Raw genomic sequence first — 22,266 nt, forward strand, 5'->3', positions numbered from 1 at the left:
GCCTAAAGCTGTCTAAGGGGCCCCACAATTTCTGATGGTTGCCCTGTGTGTACAGTACATATTTGCTCATTATATTTGTACGGCAGTGCTATATAATTGTTCTGTCCTAATTCCTTTCCTATTTTACAGCAGGGCAGGAGTACCAGACAGGGTCTGTCTGATCAAAAGGAACAGTCTATCTACATCTTTTATGGAGGTAAAATACCCAATGATCTTAGTAGCCAAAGATTAGATGATATTTGCCTAGGCTTTAGGTTAGGACGGTGCTTGGGAGAAGTGAGATAGTGTGTGCTCAAAATGTTAATGTAATATGGTAATAATGCTGATACATGGCCCGAGGAGTGATGTGAAGGCCCACTTTACCTTTGCATATAAGCCAGCTGTACAGCAGATCTCTTTGCATACATGGAAAGCTCTGCTATGCATCAGTATATAAAAGGCTGGGGAAGAGCATGGCCTTTGTACAAATATAGTAATGGTGCAATATTATTCTCTTATGTACACATGGGAAAAAATACCAAATTGTACTATAGAAGGTATAATGATATGTGATGGCCTATGACAACAACTTCTGTCATTGTACAGCCCAAAGCTTGAAGCAGACTTCTAGGGAATCAATAGCTACCTATAGATGCAGATATGCTGTTATGCAGGGCTACTGATAAGGCAGTACAGCCAGCCCTCCTGTCCTGGGCTGGGGCCCCATCAGTTCAAAAGGGGGACCTGAGCACCGGTATTGTCTTATTGCAGACACTGTTCCTATTCTGCCTCCCCCTGCGTCGCTGCCAGCTTCTCCTCCTCTCCCTCTCTCTGGCTGCACTACAAAGGGATTGGTTCTAGCATGTGCGCCCCTTCCATCTGCAGTCCAGGTCCCTCTGTGTGCCCCTTTACCACCGCAGTGCTGCCAGCTTTCCTCCTCTCCCAGTGGCAGCTGCTGCGGGCACACAGTGGGATGTTTCAGGATGGAGAGCAGGGGAAGGGGGAATAATGTAATTTACTGGCCCCTTCCTTTCCTGAATGAACACAGCAAGCGGTCGGTACCGATCACTCCTGTGTCCATTCATCACTGAAGCATAGTAAACTGTGCTTAGTATGCTTCAGTTTGTGAACGAGCAGTAAGCCTCAGAATGTTTCCTATTCATTCATCTGTGCAGCTAGGGCTGCAGATAAAGGGACTGATAAATCTATGTCCTCAGTCACTTTCAGCTGGGGGGCCCTGTCAGGTAGGCTGTATGAGGCCCAGTGATTTCTAACAGCAGCCCTGCTTGGTATGTATACATGAGTGTGGTGCAGGGTTACATCATAGGAGTCTCCCAGCTGGGAGGTTTAGTGAAGGAATGAAATAATATGGCTATAACTTCATAGCAGGTTCCTGGAAGTGTAGCGCTACCCCTGTAGGGTGGGACCTCTGTTCTTTGCCTCAACCTTTTCCAAAATCCTCATCCCTTCTAACATACCAGGTTGAATGTACAAACACACAATATCACAGTAAATCACTGAAAGTAATACTACATACTAACTAGAGATTAAAGGCAAACTTAAAGTATTACTGAAGGCAAAAATGTTTTTTTTTTAGTTTAGGAGAGAGTGGAGAAGGATTAGAACCCCTGTCAGTTGTTATTGCTGTCTGTGTCTCTGTTAGGGAGATTCACCCTCTCTATTTGTCCTGTTTACCATTACCATTGAAAGTGAAAGAAAATCCACAATTATGGGTTGTCCCCAGAAAAGTAATGGATGGGCAATCTTCCAGTGGGGACCAGGTGTGGCCCGTTCATTAAGGGCGCATGGGCACTGCCTCCCTATTCATGTGTCCAGCCCCTATGCAGGATGCTGAATGCATGAATTCCAACGGGGGAGGGGGGATTTTTTTGAAGCACTCAATTTGAGCCAGAGGCTCTCATAGGCTTCAAGATAGGGTGGGCTTGGGGGGGGGGGGGGGCAGAGAATGCGAACCGAGCCCACCCAGGTGTATCACAATAGTGAATGAATATTTGCTATTTGTAACACTGAACCTCCTCCCAGCCAGTCAGGAAGCGGGGGCTTGAGACCCGTCACTCGACTGGCTGAAAGGACAAGCAATCCTATTGGATGCCTAGGAGGAGTGGAGGAGATGCACGGTGGAACCCCTGTGATGGAGAAGAAGGGGGGTGGTTGTTTGCCCCCCCCAAAAAAACACCAGCCACCACTGATGGGGTTCTATTGACCTTGGGGTTGGGGGTCCCCAATAAATTCCCTTAAGTTGCAGGGATTTCCTCTCACTTCCTGTTTGGCTATGGGACAAGAAGTTAAGGGAAATCCCTATAATGGGACACAGATCGCAAAAACAAAATCTGACAGGAGTTATAAGCCTCCCTTACTCTATCCAAAATGAAAAAAAAAAAACATTTTGCCTATTGTTCTACTTTAATATGTTGTAACCCAATATGGTTGGTAACTAGGCAAGCATAAAATGGATTAACAAAGGTAATAACACAATTCAGCATACAATGTGATTCAGGGCCTTCTTTAATATTGATTGGACCATGGGCAAAACTTTTCTTAGGGCCCCCCCATGCAGTTTTGTTCTCCACCTGCTCTGAGACATACAATAAATAACAGCTAGACTTAAAATCAGTTTACTGAATCAGATCAGGCAGCTATTGTGATTGGTTGCAGTGTATCATTACCGCTCACTGACTGGTTGCTAGAGGTTACAGTGTATCATTACCGCTCACTGACTGGTTGCTAGAGGTTACAGCACACATTACGGCTCCCTCATTAGTTGCTAAAGGTTACAGCACATGATTTCTGCTTGTTGATTGGTTGCTAGAGATTACTGTGGATATGACCTCATGGGGGCATGATATGCATATCAATGCCACTGGCCGCCACTATTTACATATCAATGCTGCCGCTATTTACATATGAATGCTGGTAATTTACATGTAATCATAGGGTCTGCAGGTGAGTCATCTGAACACAACAATAGGGCAGAGCTGGGCAGCATTAATAGCAGTACTTCACACTGAGATACTGGCACACAGCACTGGACTAAAACCTCAAGGGACGAGGGAATTGAATCCAGGATAGTTGGCAAGTATGAGGCAGCTGCTTTGGGCCCCACTACAATGACAAGGCCCAGGGCAGCTGCCCCTTTTGCCCTGCCTTAAAAACGGCCCTGATGTGATTAACAGTAAGCACTAGGCAAAAGATGACATTTGGCATCCAGATCGGCATAAACAGTAGGAAGGCCAACTCAAGTGTAGCAGTGAGCAGTAGTAAAGTATATATAAAATAGAAAATGCAGAATCACGCTACAGAATAAATATGAGCAGCTAGCACAGCAACATGTTGGAAAGCAAACACTCCAAGGTATTTTCTGAAAGGAAAGACAGTGGGGGATTATAGAACTGAATGCATGGCTAAAGACCTGGTGTAAGAGGGAAGGATTTGGATTTCTACAGCACTTGGCTGACTTTTTATTGGCATACAACCTATATATATGCTAACCTCCCAGCACTCTCTGTTTATCACTATGGTTATGACGGGAACCTTGGAATGAGGTGAATTTCTATGCAAAGATTTTATCTATCCACAGAACAATATGCCCTTTTGTGACATAGGCACATTTTTAATTCTTATAATGTGGAAGTCAAACTTATCTGGTAAGTGCATTTTGGATTGCATGGTGAAGGTGCACTGAAGTGGTGTCCTTGTTTCTTCTAATTTTTCCAGCACAGATCTCTGTGGATGTGTCTTGGCTATGCTTGGAGGGGTCTCATTTCCATAATAACTCATTCAGCACTATTACTGGGATTATCACTTTTGGATTTCACTAATTAGACACTCAATGTGGATTTGTTTACTGCTTATTTGTTTATATATGTTTCTATATAGCTTTTGAGTATATAATTAATCCTTTTAGCGCTGTGCTTTTAGTATCAGACCTGAAGAAGAAACAGGGAGTTTTGAAACGCGTTACCACCCACCACCCACGGCATCATGCTTCCCCGCTGATGTCAGTTCCGGCTGGCCACCATTTTGCATTTCAGGCTGGTTACCACCACAGCCGGCCGCTTCCTACAGTCATGGCTCCTGTCGCCATGCTACTTCATGATGAGATACTGACATGTCAAAAAAGGGGAATCTTCAGGTCTAGCCATGAGATTTACCAATATGCTTGTTTTCATTCACTAAATGTGAGTTGCCAATTTACTGTGTTTTTAATAAATTCAGGTGTTTCAGCTGCTGCACTTAGTCTGGCGCCCCTTCTATTTTTCATTAACATTTAAAGAAGCACGCTTGGTTCTCCTAACTATTCTGTGGCTGCCTAGGCATACCTCTATAGTTGTAAGTCCAAGACTGGCAGAGTCCATTGGTGGAGCATCCCTTTAGGGTTGATGACGGACCATGCTCTTGGCGGCGGTCCCATGCAATCCCGCTGGAAGCTCCTAGAAGGGAGCCATGTGCTCCAGTAGGACTACATGGGGCAGCAGTCCTTCCTCTGCAAATCCCATGTGGAAGAGAGAGAAGCTCTGAGCCATCCTCTTGTATTTATGTGGCCTACAACAGGGGGCAGGACCCAGAAAGTAAGGAAGAGAATCTGAGATACAACCCTTGCCATCCTGGGCAGCCTGCAACTGTCTGTATAACTACACAGTGCAATGAATACAACAGCAGAAATATGTTCAATGATACCCCACAAGCATCTGTTTAAAAACAGGTTTCATTTGCAGAACTGAAAATTACTGACCTACCATGTCTCCTCTGTGCTGTGTCTCTGGGTGGTGGTGGTGGCCATCTTGGTACAGGCAAGGCTTAACATCTTCATGTCAGAGCTGCCACCCAAATGACTTTGGAAAAATATTCAAAAAACAGCAGAAAACGTGGCAGAACATTGGTTCTCATAATACATACCACCCAACCATCTCAGATTCCTCAGGACTGTCCTGAGACTTCAACTAAATCCTAGTGTGCTGTGGCTTTGGGCTGAAGTCTCGGAGCCCAGTCAGGGTTGCAACATAGTGGTTGGAATATCCTGTGTTTCCACTCTGCAACACAGGTTCCACCCACCGTCATTGCTCACTGCTGTCAGTTCCAGTGGTTGGTTGCTAGGAACACGCAGCGTCTTAGCAACCACGCACATGCTTTCTCCTCCCGAGCATATAGTTTGTAGTTTGCTCCAGACTAGCTGACAGTGCCATGCCTCGCAGTTTTCACTGTAGCTGCAGGCTGCACTTAGAATGGAGCTCTGGAGATCCTAAATGTAATGTGGGGAGGGGGGCAGCCTTGGGGACCCTGGTGTAAGGAGTAGGTCTCTCGGGAGCCTAATGTAAAGGGGGTGGGGGTGGCTCTAGGAAACCTTATGTAAGGAGTGTGGCTTTTCAGTCTTTTTTAGTTTGTTTATCAAAAAATAAATACCCCAGTGGTGATCAAATATCACCAAAAGAAAGCTCTATTTATGGGAAGAAAATTATAAAAATGTAGTTTGAGTACAGTGTTGCATGACCACACAATTTTCATTCACAGTGTGACAGCGCTGAAAGCTGAAAATAGGGGGCATTGATGTAATGGGGGGGGGGACTCTGGGACCCTGTTATAAAGAGGGAGGAACTTTGGTCTAAAGAGGGGCACTCTAGGGACCTTGATATAAGGGGCAGGGTGGGGACCCTGATGAAAGGGGGAAGTGGTGAATGTGGGGATCCTGATGTAATTGGGACATGTTTGGAACCCTTATGTAAGTGTAGGAGCTCTTGGGATCCTGATATAAGGGGAGGAATATGTTGACCCTGATGTAACTAGGGAAACTCTGAGTGACTTTGGGGACACTGACGTAAGGGAAGGGGGGAATGACTCTTGGGACCCTATATAAGGGGATGATTCTGGGGAACCTTATATACGGGAACAGGGGGGGGGCGGACTCTGGGAAACCTGATGTAAGAGGGAGATGATTCTGATTTAGAGGGGGTCTCTGATTTAGAGAAGGGAAACTCGTCCTGACTGCTGCACTCTATATGTTGTTTTGAATGTCACTTACTCCTGACCCCTGCACTCTATACATTATGTTGTACATTGCATATTCCTGACCAAAGTGGTTATTGTCCCAACAGTTGCTGGTTTTAATGAAGTTCTTTTTTAAGGTAGGCTCAGACAGACAATGATAAATTTCTCTATGCAGAAAAGCATGTGAAAGTTTGTGTGTATCTGTAAGATTGTCTCCTGTGACACAGTAAGTAGGAGTATTTTGTGGATACAAGGGCTGTAGTATATGTGTGCAGTGCATACAGTGACTAGGCCCAGATTCTGTTTAATCATCACCCTTTAAGCTCCTCCCACTTGCCCACTCTATTGTTGTGACAAGCAGCCAACAGGTAGAGATGCTGTCCGCCTGTCACAATAATACACGTCCGAGCCGAGGGAAGCTTTCCCTAGGCTCCTTCTCTGCTTATCATCCACAACAAGAGGAGACAGAGCCCAGGAGGAGGGATGTTCATTTGGATGGAGCCATTCCGATCTGAGGCCTGTAATGGAGATGTGAGATTTACACTGGGGGGATTACAGTCTGTCTGGATTGGAGAATTACACATTACACTGGGGGGATACACTGACTTGGGAGAAAAGGGGGGGGGGGGCAGGTAACAAACATTTGTACAAGGAAGAGTGATTTGGTGGGAGGATAAGAGGATCTAAGAGGATGTGTGGTTATTGTGGTGCAATGGGGAGATAATTTGTGCTAGATGGGAACGGTTGGGGGAGGGGGAAGGGGGGTTGTGCTAGAAGGGGAGAGAGGATTTGTGTTAGGAGGGGGTATCAGGAGGGGGATTTGTGCATGGAGGAGAAATTTGGATGGAAGATTTGTCCTGGGAGAGGGCAATGGGGGAAGAGGATTTGTTCAGGTAGGGGGGATTGGGGGAAAGGAGTGTAGCACTGATGTATATTCATCCATCCGTACATCTCTACTGAACTGACTTAGCTGTAACATTTTTGGTAAATGTCTTCTGCTGCCATATCTTTAAACTTCGATATTTAATGCTAGCTCTATAACAACCACACTGCAATAACAATATTACTGGTGATTGATTTTCAACCCCATTTGGCTTGAGTGATCAAGAGAGGTAATTAGCTTTACGACCCTAGCCTGTGTTTGTAGCTGGCCTGGTATTGGCCATCTCCTCTCCCATATTCAGGTGTCTCAAATCAGACCCAATAATGACCAACTGAGAAATGCATGCCTGCTCAGTCTCCCTATAAATTTAAAGCAGCCTATGGGGTGGCGCAGACAGGGGCAAGCTGCAGACTTAATGGCTCTGTCCTGAGTGGCTCTGTCACGAGTGATGCGCATTTTCACCGACGCAGTTTAACGAAAGCAGGATAACTAAAGCTGGATAACTAAAGCTGGATGAAGATACAAGAACTCTGCTCCACTCTGCAAGACGACAAGCAAACCAGCTTTTGACATATATTTTATATAAAGTTAGTTTCCCACTCTCTATCCACTAACATGCTCCTTATTCTCTTCCTTCTCACATTTGTGTCTTCTATCCTCAAATTGTCTTTACTCTACCCCTCCTCTCTTCCCTGCAGCATGCACATATCACCCTCACTCCTACCCTCTCCCTACTATAGCACCCATCATCTCCTGCATTTGCTGCACCCACATGCTGACATAAACACCAGGACCACTAGACATGTGCGCCCATGCACATCCCACTCCCATCTTGCCTTCCTCACCCTCCTCCTTCTCCCAGTCTCAGGTGACGTTTCTCCTAATCCTGGTCTGCCATTTTCCAACTCCAAGCCACATATCCAATACCCCTCCCCCTCTGGCAACCACCGCAATCCACTCAGTTTAATTTCTATCCCCCTGCTTCCTCAAAGCAGCCCACCAATTTCATGCGCCCTTTGGAATGCCCGCTCCATCTGTAACAAGCTAAGCTCTGTACATGACCTCTTCATCTCTCATGGCTTTAACATACTCGCCATAACAGAAACCTGGCTTCAAAATTTTGACTCGGCTTCTCCTGCTGCCCTCTCCCATGGTGGTCTCCATTGGACTCACTCCCCCAGACCCAACAGACAGAAAGGAGGTGGAGTAGGCGTCCTATTCCCGCAAAGCACTTTCCCAGTCCTTCCTTTCCCTCCCTCTCTTCTTTCGAGATACACTGTATTCGTCTGTTTTCTCCCATTTGTCTGAGGATTGCAGCAATTTATCAGCCTCCTGGACCGGTATCACGCTTTCTTGATGCCTGGCTACCCTACTTTCTCTCCTCTGAAATATGCACTATTATTGTTGGTGACTTCAACATTTCTGTCAATGTTAACAGCTCAACTACAGCTAAATTTCTCGACTTAACCTCATCTTTTGACCTAACCCAATGGACACATACTTCCACTCACTCCAATGTTAATACCCTTGACCTTGTATTCTCCCATCTCTGCAACCCTGGCAACCTCACCAACACCCCCTTCCTTCTCTCCGATCACAACCTCATTACTTTGACTGTATCCTTGCCTCCAACCACCCATCCTTCCAAGCAGCAAACTACCTGTACAAACCTTCTGCTACTGACCACCTATATGACATAATCTCTCCCCTGTCCTGACCTGACCTGGTCACCTCTGTCTACAACAGTTCACTCTCATCATCACTAGATGTGCTTGCTCTTCTAACCACACACAGAATCAGGACCCAACCATTACAACCCTGGCAAACTGACAACAATAGATATCTCAAGAGACATTGCCGTGCTCTTGAACGACTGTGGCGTAAAACCAAATGCCTGCAAGACTTCACCCTATATAAATCTACCCTTCTAAAATACAATTCCTGCTTCCATGCTGCCAAACAAGCCTACTTTGTCTCTCTTATTAATTCCTTGTCATCTAGTCCCCGTCGGGTCTTCTCAATCTTTAACTCTCTGCTTCGTCCCCCACACCCTCTACCCACTAACTCACTCACTGCCCAAGAGATCAATTCAAAGACAAGATTGATACAATTCGTGAGGACACCTCCACTGTGCGTACGTCTTCCCCACACAACATACCTTGCCTAGCAACACATTCAACACTCTCCTCTTTTGAATTGGCTACTACTGAAGAGGTTACAAAACTTTTCTCAGATGCCCACCTAACCAATTGTCCCTTGGATCCTGTTCCCTCACAACTACTACGGTCACCCTCTTCTTCTATTCTATGCTCCCTCACATCTTCAATCTCTCCCTCTCTAGTGGCACCTTCCCCTCCCCTGTAAAACATGCGCAGATCACCCCCATACTTAAAAAGCCCTCACTGGACCCCACCAACCTGAACAACTTAAAAACCATCTCATTGCTCCAGTTAACCTCTAAACATCTAGAACGCTTAGTCTACAACCGTCTTAGCTCATACCTCAGTGAAAATAACCTTCTTGACCCCTTACAGTCTGGCTTTTGCTCGCAGCACTCCATGTAAACGGCCTTACTAAAACACACTAACGATTTGCTAACTGCTAAAACCAACAGCCAGTACTCCATACTCCTACTACTTGACCTTTCTGTGGCCTTTGATACTGTTGACCACCCACTCCTCCTCAATAAACTACATTCCCTTGGCCTCCAAGATTCTGCCCTTTCCTGGTTCTCTGCCAATTTATCACAGCGCTCCTTCAGTGTCACCTACAACTCTGTATCCTCCTCTCCATTGCCTCTTTCTGTGGGGGTCCCCCAAGGCTCTGTTCTTGGACCCTTTCTCTTCTCTATCTACAACTCCTCCCTTGGTCACTTGATAACCAATACCAATACCACTTATACGCTGATGACACCCAAATCTATGTTTACTCCTCACCTCACTCCTTCAGTCTCCTCTCGCATTACTATTTACTAACTGACATATCAGCATGGATGTCGCACCACTTCCTTAAACTAAATCTCTCCAAAACTGAGCTATTAATAATCCCCCCTGCACATGCCCCCCTCCATGACTTTTCAATCAAAATTAACAATGCAACTATCAGTCCCTCCCCTCACGCCAGGGTACTAGGTGTAATCCTCGACTCTGACTTGTCATTTCAGCCTCAAATCCAATCGTTGTAAAAAGTTTGTAGAATTCACCTCCGTAACATCTCTAAAATTAGCCCCTTTTTAACAAATGAAACCACCAAGGTCCTCATTCACTCCCTCGTTATCTCTCGCCATGACTATTTCAACTCCCTTCTCATTGGACTGCCTCTCCATAGGTTATCCCCTCTTCAGTCTATCATGAATGCTGCTGCCAGACTTATCCACCTCACCAACCGCTCAGTGTCTGCCAACCCTCTCCTCCAATCCCTACACTGGCTCCCAATCACCCAGCAAATTAAATTCAAAATACTATCCTAAACATACAAAGCCTTTCACAACTCTGTACTGAGCTATATCACCAATATTTTCTCCAAATATCACCCAAATCGTCCTCTCCGCTATTCTCAAGACATCCTGCTCTCAAGCTCTCTCATCTCCTTCTCCCATGCTCGTCTCCAGGATTTCACCAGAGCCTCTCCCATCCTCTGGAACTCGCTACCTCAACCTGTCCGGCTATCCTCTACTCTTGCTACCTTCAGGCGATCCCTGAAAACTCATCTCTTCAGGAAAGCCTATCACGTCTCCAACTAATCTCCTTCCACTTCCAACAGCTCCACAGTTACAACCTTTTGTACCACCTGCCCCACCCTACTAAATTGTAAGCTCTTCTGAGCAGGGCCCTCTTAATCCTCTTGTATTTTATTGTATTATAACTGTATTGTCTCCCTTTTATATTGTAAAGCGCTGCGTAAACTGTTGGCTCTATATAAATCCTGTATAATAATAATAATATTTTTGGGGGGAATTTGGAGGGGAAAAATGTGTACTAGAAGGGGGATTTAGGGTGCAGGGCTAGGTTTTGAGTGGGGATTGAAGGGAGGAGAATTGTGCTTGGAGGGGGGTTGGGAGGAGGTTTTGCGCTGGGAATGCAAGGATTTGTGCTGGGTGGGGTGAACATGCAGATTAGTGCTGGATTTGTTGTTGGGGGGAATGTGGATTTTTGCTGAAAGTGTAAAATGGGGGGGTATAACTTGGAGGGGGGGTCATTCTGCCCCCTACACTGTGCATTACACAACCCTGTCACCTGCACTCTTTGTTTTGTACTTCCCACCCCTATTGTACATTACATACTGTATTTCTTACCCAGTTCTAACAGTGTTATGTACTTCTAAACCAGACACTGGTTCACTTGTACATATGCATTAATGTGCGTTGTGTTAAGGCAGCTCAATAATTTTGAATGAGCTGTAAACATACCAGCATGAACAAAAAAAAAGGTACCTGCACTATTTTTTCAGACACAATACACCACAATGTATGGTAGTATGTTATCAGGTGTTGTGGTGTGCTGCAACACAGGTGCATTGGTTTAGTGTGTTGAGGTGCGATTGTGAAACACGTGTATGGTCTGGTATTGTATGCTACAGTAATGTGCACATTATTACAATGCAGAGGTATAAAGTTAGCCTGAAAACAAGCCCTCAACGGCCTCTGTAGCTGCAGGCACTGTGGAGAAATGCATCCTTAAGATCGCAAGTGAAGCAATGAAATTGTCCAAGTGAGGTCTCAGCCTTTGCCTCATCTTCCTTCATACTGTGCACATACCTTCTGTTTATATTAGATTGAGTTCATGTTTTATGATGCAGTTAGCATGCATTAGGTAAAACCAGCTCTTTCAAAACAGCATCTAGCCTCTTTTTGCAGGAATGTGACACACACAATAATGTTTTGCAGTGCAGGTGTGTTGCCTAAAGCCTGGTACACACGGGCCAAATGTTGGGCTGCATCAGTCAGTTCAATAGAAACCACCTGACATTCAGCCCATATGTACTGCAGCTGGACAGACAGAAGCCGTCAGAAATAGGTCTGCCGATCGGTTGACAATTAACGCTTTCAGCCAATGGCTAAGAGAGCTGAACAGAGTGTTCTGGTGGGGGGGCATCCCCCTGTGAGAACACAATAGCACAGCAGGGGAGATTGCTGCACTAACATCGCCTAGTTAGTACATCGGCTCCTCTGGAGCTGTCGGTTTTTCTTTTTGTTCAGCCCTGCTGGGTTGAATGAGAAACAATAACGACTAGTAGTGAGTATGAGGCTTTATTTGTCATGCTTTACCACACACTACAGCAATGCAATTGTGCACAGTGACTTGAAAAATATTCACACCCCTTGAAATTTTCCACATTTTGTCATGTTACACCCAAAAAACATAAATGTATTGTATTGGGATTTTATGTGATAGACCAACACAAAGTGCTATATAATTGGGAAGTAGAAGGAAAATCATAAATGATTTTCAAAATGTTTTACAAATAAATATGTGAAAAGTATGACATGCATTTGTATTCAGCCCCCAATACTTTGTAGAACCACCTTTCACTGCAATTACAGCTGCAAGTCTTTTTAGGGATGTCTCTACCAGCTTTGTACATCTAGAGAGTGACATTTTTTCCCATTCTTCTTTGAAAAATAGCTCAAGCTCTGTCAGATTGGATGGAGGGCGTCTGTGAACAGCAATTTTCATGTATTGCCACAGATTCTCAATTGGATTTAGGTCTGGACTTTAACCACCTCCCGCCCGCCCTATAGCCGAATGACGGCCGTAGAGCAGGATGGTTCCTTCGACTGGTCGTCCCTGGACGTCCTTGTGTTTACTTCCGCAATGCGCACCGCCGGGGGCGCGCATCGCGGAAGTTTTGTATTCACCGTGTCTCCCGGAGACAGGCAAACATAGATCGCCGTGAACGGCCAATCAAAGCGGCCGTTCACAGCGCGATCGCAGCTGCCAATGGGAGATGATCTCAAATGTAAACATATGAGATCATCTCCCATTGCCGTGTCTCTCCCTCCTCACACAGAGACAGCGTGTGAGGAGAGAGAGGATCTGTGAGTCAGCCCCAGTGCCAACTGTCAGCCCCAGTGCCATCTGTCAGCCCCAGTGCCATCTGTCAGCTCCAGTGCCATCTGTCAGCCCAGTGCCATCTGCCAGTAGTGCCAGTGCCGCCAGTGCCACCTGCCAGCGCCAGTGCCAGCGCCAGTGCCACCTGCCAGCGCCATCCGTCAGCCCCAGTGCTGTCAGCCCCAGTGCCACCAGTGCCAGTGCCGCCAGTGCCATTGCCACCTGCCAGTGCCACCTGCCAGCACCAGTGCCACCTGCCAGCGCCAGTGCCATCCATCAGCCCCAGTGCCGTCAGCCCCAGTGCCGCCAGTGCCAGTGCCGCCAGTGCCACGTGCCACCTGCCAGTGCCACCTGCCAGTGCCATCTGCCAGTGCCAGCCCCAGTGCCATCTGTCAGCGACATCTGCCAGCGACATCTGCCAGCCCCATCTGTCAGCCCCATCTGTCAGCCCCATCTGCCTCCAGTGCCATCTGCCTCCAGTGCCATCTGCCTCCAGTGCCATTTGTCAGTGCCACATGTCGTCAGTGCCACGTGTTGTCAGTGCCACGTGGGGTCACTTTGTGGGCATTTCCATTGTCCTGGTGCTCCAGGGCCTTCAAAAATTTAATAGGTGGTTGAGAAATAAGATGTGTAATTTATGCTCCTAGAACGCCTGATGGTGCTATTTCAATATTGGGCCTCTGTATGTGGCCAGGCTGTGTAAAAGTCTCACACATTTGGTATCGTTATACTCAGAAGGAGTAGTAGAACGTATTTTGGGGTGTCATTTTTGCTATGTACATGCCATGTGTGGGAAATATCTTATAAATGGACAACTTTGCATAAAAAAAATGCATTTTCATTTTTTTTCCACATTTTCCCAAAACTTCTGGAAAAAAAATGAACCATTCAAACGACTCAATATGCCTCATAGATTATACGTTGGGGTGTTAGCTTTCCAAAATGGGGTCACTTTGTGGGCATTTCCATTGTCCTGGTGCTCCAGGGCCTTCAAAACTGTAATAGGTGGTTGAGAAATGAAATGTGTAATTTATGCTCCTAGAACGCCTGATGGTGCTATTTCAATATTGGGCCTCTGTATGTGGCCAGGCTGTGTAAAAGTCTCACACATTTGGTATCGTAATACTCAGAAGGAGTAGCAGAACGTATTTTGGGGTGTCATTTGTGGTATACACATGCCATGTGAGAGAAATAACCTATTACATTGAAAATTTTGTGAGAAAAAAAAAAAATATTCATTTTGCAAAGAATTGTGGGAAAAAGATGACAACATCAAAAACCTCACCATGCATCTTAGTAAATACCTTGGAATGTCTACTTTCAAAAAAGGGGTCATTTGGGGGGTATTTGTACTTTCCTTTCTTGTTCTGGTCCCAAGAAATGAGATAGGCCACCAGTACATCAGGTGTGATCAATTTTTTATGATTCGCACCACAGCTTGTAGACTCTCTAACTTTCACAAAGACCAAATAATATCCACTAATTTGGGTTATTTTTACCAAAGATATGTAGCAGTATAAATTGTGGACAAAATTTATGAAAAAAAAATAATAATTTGCAAAATGTTATCACAGAAACAAAGAAATATGCGTTTTTTTTCAAAATTTTCGGTCTTTTTTCATTTATAGTGCAAAAAATAAAAACCCCAGAGGTGATCAAATACCACCAAAAGAAAGCTCTATTTGTGGGAAAAAAAGGACACAAAATTAATTTGGGTACAGTGTTGTATGACTGAGTAATTGTCATTCAAAGTGTGAGAGCACCAAAAGCTGAAAATTGGTCTGGGCAGGAAGGGTGTTTAAGTGCCCAGTAAGCAAGTGGTTAACTGGGCCATTCTAACACATGAATATGCTTTGATATAAACCATTCCACTGTAGCTCTGGCTCTATGTTTAGGGTCATTGTCCTGCTGGAAGGTGAACCTCCACCCCAGTCTCAAATCTTTTGCAGACTCTACCAGGTTTTCTTCTAAAAATGCTTGTATTTGGTTCCATCTGTCTTTCCATCAACTCTGACCAGCTTCCCTGTCCCTGCTGAAGAAAAGCATCCCCACAACATGATGCTGCAACCACCATGTTTCACGGTGGGGATGGGTGTGTTCATTGTGATTTGCAGTGTTAGTTTTCCACCACACATAGCGTTTTGCTTTAAGGCCAAAAAGTTCAATGTTGGTAGACATGTGCAGAACGGGAACATTTGTTTTGTTTTGGATAGGTTTGTTATGTTACTAATTTTGTTTTGTTATGTAATTTGTTTAGTTTAGTTTCGGAACTCAATAGTTTCGTTACATTTCATTTTGTTTTTGTTAAAATGTGTTTCATTTATTCATTTTCTAATGAATTCCAACTTTTTAGAACAATTAGAATTCGGATTGGTTGAAAAACGATCGACCAATTCGAATTCTGTGTGAAGAAATAGCTGGTCGTTAAGCACGACATAGGGTCCCCTCCCCCAGTCCATACCAGGTTCTTGGGGTCTGGTATGGATTTTAAGGGGAACTTTAAAAAAATGACGTGATGCCCCTCCCAAAATCCATACCAGACCCTTATCTGAGCATGCAACCTGGCTGGTCAGGAAAAGGAGGGAACCATACCAGGCCACATGCCCTCAATATGGGGGGTGCTTTGGTGCAGGGGGGTTCTGCGCCCCCCCCCCCCCCCCCACCCTAAAGCACATTGCTAAATTGAAAACGATTTATTTGGTTTCCCCTTCACAATTATGTGCCACTTTGTGTTGGTCTATCACATAAAATCCCAATAAAATACATTTATGTTTTTGGTTGTAACATGACAATATGTGGAAAACTTCAAGGGGTTTGAATAAGGGGTTTTTCAATGCACTGTCCCTTCTATCTGTTTCTTTGTTAGACTAACTTATCATATACCATCCTTGGCTCTCTTTCTCTGGATTTGTTTGTCTGCTGCCTGCACAGATCTTTAGTCTGTTGCCTGGATCTTCTTACTGTTGCCCACCTCGGCTTTGCCAGTACTCCTGCTTTGCTTCAGTATCTATCTGCCTACATGGCTTCTGTCAACATGGTTTCTTCACCTTGGGCAGGCTGAACCCGGGGGTCAAAACCTGGCACCAGCGTGCAGCAAACCCATATCCACCATAAGGAGCTCTGGGGAAAACTGTCTGGTGCTTAGACTCTGCACCTCAGGGGATCCCAAGTCACCTGCTCACTTCCACTTACCTGCTTAATCATAGTGATCCACAATTATCTGGCCATATGTGACAATCTTGTACTGTAAATCAATCACATTAAACGTCACACAAATTCTTTGGAGAAACAATAATCACAATCATACCTGTTCTTCCGGAGGACAAAGCTCCTGATCCACAATGGGTTCTTCCTCTGCAATCTTTCCTTTTATACTCTGTCAGTGAAAACATGGATCTGCTAGCCCCTCAAATGTTGGTCTTGTCCTTGTGTGCTTAGGTCGTTCCTAATCCTCTTTTCCATACTCTAATCTTATTCGGTGATCATATCCTCAGCCTGGTGGATCTTGATGCTTTTGCCTGATGACATTTGGAACCATCTTATGGAAAGTATAAGCATCGGAGCCATTTATTTTGCTTGTCCCATAGTTATAGATAAAAGGAACCCTGGAAGTGAAAGTGGTAGTTCCACTCATAACTACACATGACAGAGTTCAGATTGATTTTTGGCGATAACTGTGCCCATTCTGGCTCTTCTGTATGGTATATTCTGCCAACCATGATATTCGGTATACTGGGCTCCACATGACATACTATTTGTCACCTCACTTTGTACACTGTACTGTTATGTATCATACTCTGGGCAACCTTACCCCATGTAATGTGCTATAAGTCAGTGGTTCTCAACCCTGTCCTCTAGTACCCCCAACAGGCCTTGGTTTTCCTTTATCTTGCACAGGTGCTTTAAATCAGAGTCAATGGCTTGGTATTTTGCACAGCTATTCTATGTAAGAGAAATTCCCAAAACATGGCCTGGTGAGGGTACTTGAGTACAGAGGTTGAAAACCAAGGCTATAAGTGACATACTCCAGACCATTTCATTTTGTACACTGTGCTGTGGTCTACTGAGCTACACTACTCTGGACACTGTGCTGGATGTCACGTTCTTCAGGTTGCCCCATTCTGTACATTACCTACTCCATACTACCCTGAAAGTTTTTCAATATATTATATACTCTATACTACTTCTAATTACAGTACACATAGTAATATACAGGTTATTCCTACCTCTAGGACTTCTGAAATCAACCTAATTTAATGAATGGGCAAACTTTTCATATTAGGGTTGCGCTGATGCTGATACTAAGCATTTGCACAAGTATCGGTCATTGAGCAAATGCTCTGATACCTGAAACTGAAACTCTCAGACTCAGTTCTTTCAGTTTAAGCTGTCAGCGGGATTCCCCCACTGACAAGTAAAATGTAAACGAAAAAAAAAAGCTGTCAATTACCAGTTGTTAAGGAGCTGGGCCGCCATGTCCTTTACAACTGTTCATTCAGCTGTCAGTGGGGTTCCCCTGTTGAAAGCTGAAGTGTAAACAAAGTCTGGGCAATTGGAGCTGTCAAAAAAAATAAATAAAAGCAGCCTGACAATGATTATCAACAACATTACTCAGCCATTAAAACAGAAAGATAAAAACAAACATTGTTTCATTTTGTATCTTTCTGTTTATTCATCCACAGATCAAAGGGATGAAGATCGATTTGCAGATGAAGTCAGTTTTTAAGCAACCTGTCAAGTAAACAAAATTTGTTGTTTTTTTTTTTTTTGTTAAAAAGAAATGTTCCTGACTTCCATCTTGTTACTTCTGCTTGATGCTATCCCTGAGTAGCTGATACCTATAATATACCAGCAACTTCACCTGTTATTGGAGCATGTAGTTTTGTCCTAGTGCTAATAGTGGCACTACTGTTAAGGTTATTAACAGAGCCTGGGTATACCCAATAGGCTCTGGTTTGTATATTTAAATGTAAAACTCAATAAAAAATCAAAAAAAATAAATAAAAATAAATAAATGTTCCTCTGTTTAACCCCTTATTAATCCTTAATTTACTTTAATCTGCCATAATTCACACCTTATTCTCCTTCTCCATTTAATTATTATTTTTTGCTGATTTATTTTCTTTTTTGTTTCTATTTTATAAACTAAACTACGATTAATAAATACTTTTTAATATTGTTTTGTTTTTGTTTGTTAATATTTACACCTTTAACATATATTTACATGTTTCACATTTAAAAAAGCACAACATTTAAAAAAAAATTTAATTATTTTTTAATGCTTTGTGCCAATGCTGACAGCTGAAGCGTAAACAAAAGTTGCCGGCAGGTATCGATAATTAGTATCGGCGAGTACTAAAAGTATCAATACTCATACTTGCTGTAAAAAAAATGGTATCGGTGCATCCTTAGTTCATACAACCTGTGACCACTGCAAGGGTCAAGAACTCTCCTTGCAGCAAATGAGATACCACTTGCAAAGCTGATCAGTCAAGGGTTGGAGTCCCACCCAGATTCATGCTTCTTTAGATAGAATGAAAATGAACAGGGTAACTCATCCACACATTGTGCCAAAACAAGGCGGATTGTTACATTTTCTGGCGTGCTTCTGTCAACAGCATAAAATAATACAGTCCAGATGGTAATGTACAACGTTTCTGCTGATTGGCTGAGGTGGTTAGGTGGGCAGGTGATCACAAACTCCACCTTAGCCAATCAGAGGAAGCTTTGTGTTCAACATAGAATACAAAGCTTCCTGTGAATGGCTGAGCAATGCTCATCCCAACTCAGAGTTGTATACTATACTCTATGTAAATGAGCAAGTGCACCTGTTAGTGCAGTAAATAGTGCTTTTGGGCCAGCTTGGCTGAAACAAACTTTAAAGGGACATTAAACGTGAAGTTATGGGTCATGCACACGATGTGTATATTGGACGAATGATCGTCCAATTTTTTTTTTTGCATGCTAGTCTTCATATTGAAAATGAAGAGGTTACTCAATTTATGAAAATTCTCGTATGACAGTTTGGAAGTAATGTATTGTATTGTATTTTCTGACAAAAAGAGTACTGATTAAACAAAAATAGTTTGATCTTGTATTCCACGAGAAAATTTTTCTCTTTGGATAATTTCAGATGAACTGTTGTGATTGTCTCTTGAAAACTGTACACTAATGATCATATTATCGTATGATCACTTAGAAAGTGGTATTTTTCGTACGATTTTCTGATGGCGTGTCTATTCAGCGATATCCACAAGTTCCTGGCCCATCCGGGACTCTCCTCTTGATTGGCTGAGACACAACAGCTGCGCCATTGGCTCGCGCTGCTGTCAAAGTCACTTAGCCAATCAGGAGAGAGAGGGGGCAGGGGCGAAACGGGGCACCGTGTCTGAATGGACATACAGAGTTGTGACTCGACTTGGGTGCCCCGATAGCAAGCTTCTTGCTGTGGGGGTACTCAACAGGAGGGGGAGGGGCAGGATCGCAGAAGTGGGACCTGAAAAAAAGGAGGATCTGGGCTGCTCTGTGCAAATCCACTGCAACAGAGCAGGTAAGTATAACATGTTTGTTATTTTAGAAGAAAAAAAAACGAGACTTTAGAATCACTTTAATTTCAAACTGCATTGATTGTATACTTTTGTCTTTTAACTTTTATGCAAAAAAAAGTGTTAATTTTTTTTTATGTATTGACATGTTTTTTGTTTGTGCAGATATAGTCCCAACATAATATTTTTTGAATAAGGTGCAACAAACACATTTACAATTTGGCAAAGTAAATAATTGCTCTTGGTTTGCTTTAAGCCTAACAGTATATTCTTGCTACTGGGAGTGGCAGCATGGCTAAAACTAAGCCTATGCAAATGCAGCCTAACAGAACATAAAGTCCCCCACAATGTGTTATTTCAACTCTCCATGAAGTGTAGTGTATCTGTAAAGCATTAAATCTCTAATTCTGCATCGCCCCCGTGTGGTGATTCTGAATATTGCAGCTGCTTGGCACAGATTAAACAAGACAGTTTCAGCTTATATTGCATAGTATTTATTCCCATATGAGCAGTTATTGTACAATCAGCTTCTTATGCATATCAGAAATTGCATCTAAAAAGAGCGCTGGAGAGGTTGTGAAAGGTGAGTGCTCTGTCTCTCTCCGGAGAAGGGCTGGAGGGTCTGGACTTGGGATAACTGTGTGGGGAGGGGGTAGGCTAAATCCTTTTAATAGATAGAATTCTCCCCTCCCCCCCTAAAGCTGGAACCACATTCCTGAGTCAGGGGGGCAATTTCATCCCCATACCCCCCCTACCCCTAATAATGAACATTCTGCGCTGTATAAAGACACCGGGAAGCATCTCTATGCACTTTCAGCCCCTGATAATGAACATGCTGCACTGTGCAGATGTGCTGAGCATCTTGGTGGACTGTCGATGACCATGCTGCACTGTATAATGATAATGAGTATCTCTATACACTCCCAGCCCCTGATAATAAACATGCTGCTCTGCGTAATAATGATTCTAGTTTTATCTATACACTTTCATACCCCCTGTTATAAACGTACTGCACTGTACAATAATGCAGACTATCTTTATGCACTACCAGTAGCTTGAGAATAAGCATGCTGCACTGTATAATGGTGCCGAGTGCCTCTACTGATGCCTAGCCACCTTGGAAAAAAAACAAAAAAACATGCCGCATTGTATAGTGGTACTGAGTATCTACATACACTTTTTTGTAGCCCTCTTCAATTGAAGACGCATCCCTGCATAACGATACGGAGTATCTCTAACGTGTAGCCCTTTCGCTTTGAAGGAAATTGAGCGCAAATTAACTGCAACATGCAGAACCCATGCCTGGTCTGCCCGGTCGACATTGTGCTGTGCCCTGCGGCCTTCGGGACGGTCTGTCCTCGGGCTGAGGGTTACTCCTATTGCTGTGTGTCGATGGACAGCCAATAGAGTGAGAGGAACCGGCGGGGTGTTCCCTTAATGCCGCTGCAGAGTGTATAGACATACTCAGTACTGATATACATGTAGTATCTGAGACACAAAGCACTTTGCAGCTGGGATAGGTGAAGAAGGAAAAAGGTTAAGTGTCACCCACTTTTTTTTTTCCCCCAGTCTTATCCTGTAAATGGCCACCCCCCCCTGGTGGGGGACTGAGAAGGGAATGAGTCCAGGGGAACCGGGGAAGGAGGCAGGGGGGCAGCACTGTCCTCTTCCCCAATGTCATCACATGCATATTACTTTGTAACATGCAGGGTGCAATTCTTCATGCCGTGAGCATACAGGGGGCGAGCGTCTTCTTCAGAGTTTGGAGGGGGAGGGACCCCTCTTGCTTGTGATGCTTTTGGGGAGGGAGGTGTCTGCTTATAGATGAGTGAGAAAAAAATTCCATTTTGTACTGGTTCCTAGTCCGTGGGCTGCAGTAGACATCATTCGGGTCGGCTTCAGTAGCTGGTACTGGAGGTGTAATTCTGAAGAGTAGGGAAAGAGTTAAAGAGGGTTTTGTTAGCATTTCGGAAGTTTAGCATCCTCTCACAGCATTGAGAATCAGGACAGAGCAGAGGGCTCAAGTTTATTAGATCAAATACTCCAAGAACTTCATAAAGTGACAGCACAACTCAGGACACCTTATTTACCCAATGCCGAGGGTTGAAAAAGCAAAGACCTTATCACATCATAGATTATGGTAATGTCACCCTGCGCTGGTCCGGCATTGGGGGGTTGTCTTTTTGGATTCTTATGGCTTTCCAAATAAATCCAATAGAATGATTGGGCCAGTGAAGCATTATCAGTGAATCATCTGTAGCCCTTCCCATAATCCCCTATTACAGTTCTGTATATACAGGAACACTATTTCATTAGCCATTCAATTGTCTCCAAAGTGACAAACCTCCTGGCCAGGGGCAGACTGACAACTCATAGGGCCCCCGGGTAATAGGAGAATATGGGGCCCCTGGGCATGGGGCCCTCAGGCAGTGCCCGAGTGCCCGAATGGTCAGTCCGCCCCTGCTCCTGGCCTACACTAAAACTCACTGACATTTCATTTTTTGCAGATGTGCAGTCACCTTATGCTTTAAAGGACATTGGGGTTGATTTACTAAAGACAAAAAGACTGTTCGTTTTACAAAGGAAGTTGCATTTTGCAAGCAAAGTTTCCCCAGTGAACGAGGCGAAGCTCTGGTGACTTCCATCATCCAATCATCTGCAAGCAAGAATGCTGTTTTTTTTTATTTTCCTTACACATGATTGTGTATTCTTTGCAAAGTGAAAGTTTACCAAATCCATTCAACTTTGGGGAAAATTCCCATAAAAAGTGCAACTTTCTGTGCAAAGTGAACAGCCTAATTGCCCT

At 44.1% G+C, this 22,266-nt stretch overlaps 1 protein-coding gene across 11 annotated transcripts in view; it reads right to left on the reverse strand.

The window, feature by feature from the left end:
- Positions 1-19,931: 19,931 nt before the first annotated feature.
- ANK1 (ankyrin 1) overlaps positions 19,932-22,266 on the reverse strand; it is a 404,481-nt gene continuing 402,146 nt past the window's right edge. For all 11 annotated transcript variants that reach the window (XM_077469916.1, XM_077469910.1, XM_077469909.1 and 8 more), the window contains one exon: positions 19,932-21,385. Coding sequence is in view for 1 of the 11 variants with exons in the window: in XM_077469913.1 (XP_077326039.1) it covers positions 21,359-21,385 (27 nt within the window). In the remaining 10 variants the exon portion in view is untranslated. The remainder of the gene's footprint in view (positions 21,386-22,266) is intronic.

This window comes from Lithobates pipiens, unplaced genomic scaffold (assembly GCF_037356315.1).
Source record: "Lithobates pipiens isolate NorthernLeopardFrog02 unplaced genomic scaffold, aLitPip1_a1.2 Scaffold_8, whole genome shotgun sequence".
In the NCBI taxonomy this organism is placed as follows: Eukaryota; Metazoa; Chordata; class Amphibia; order Anura; family Ranidae; genus Lithobates; species Lithobates pipiens.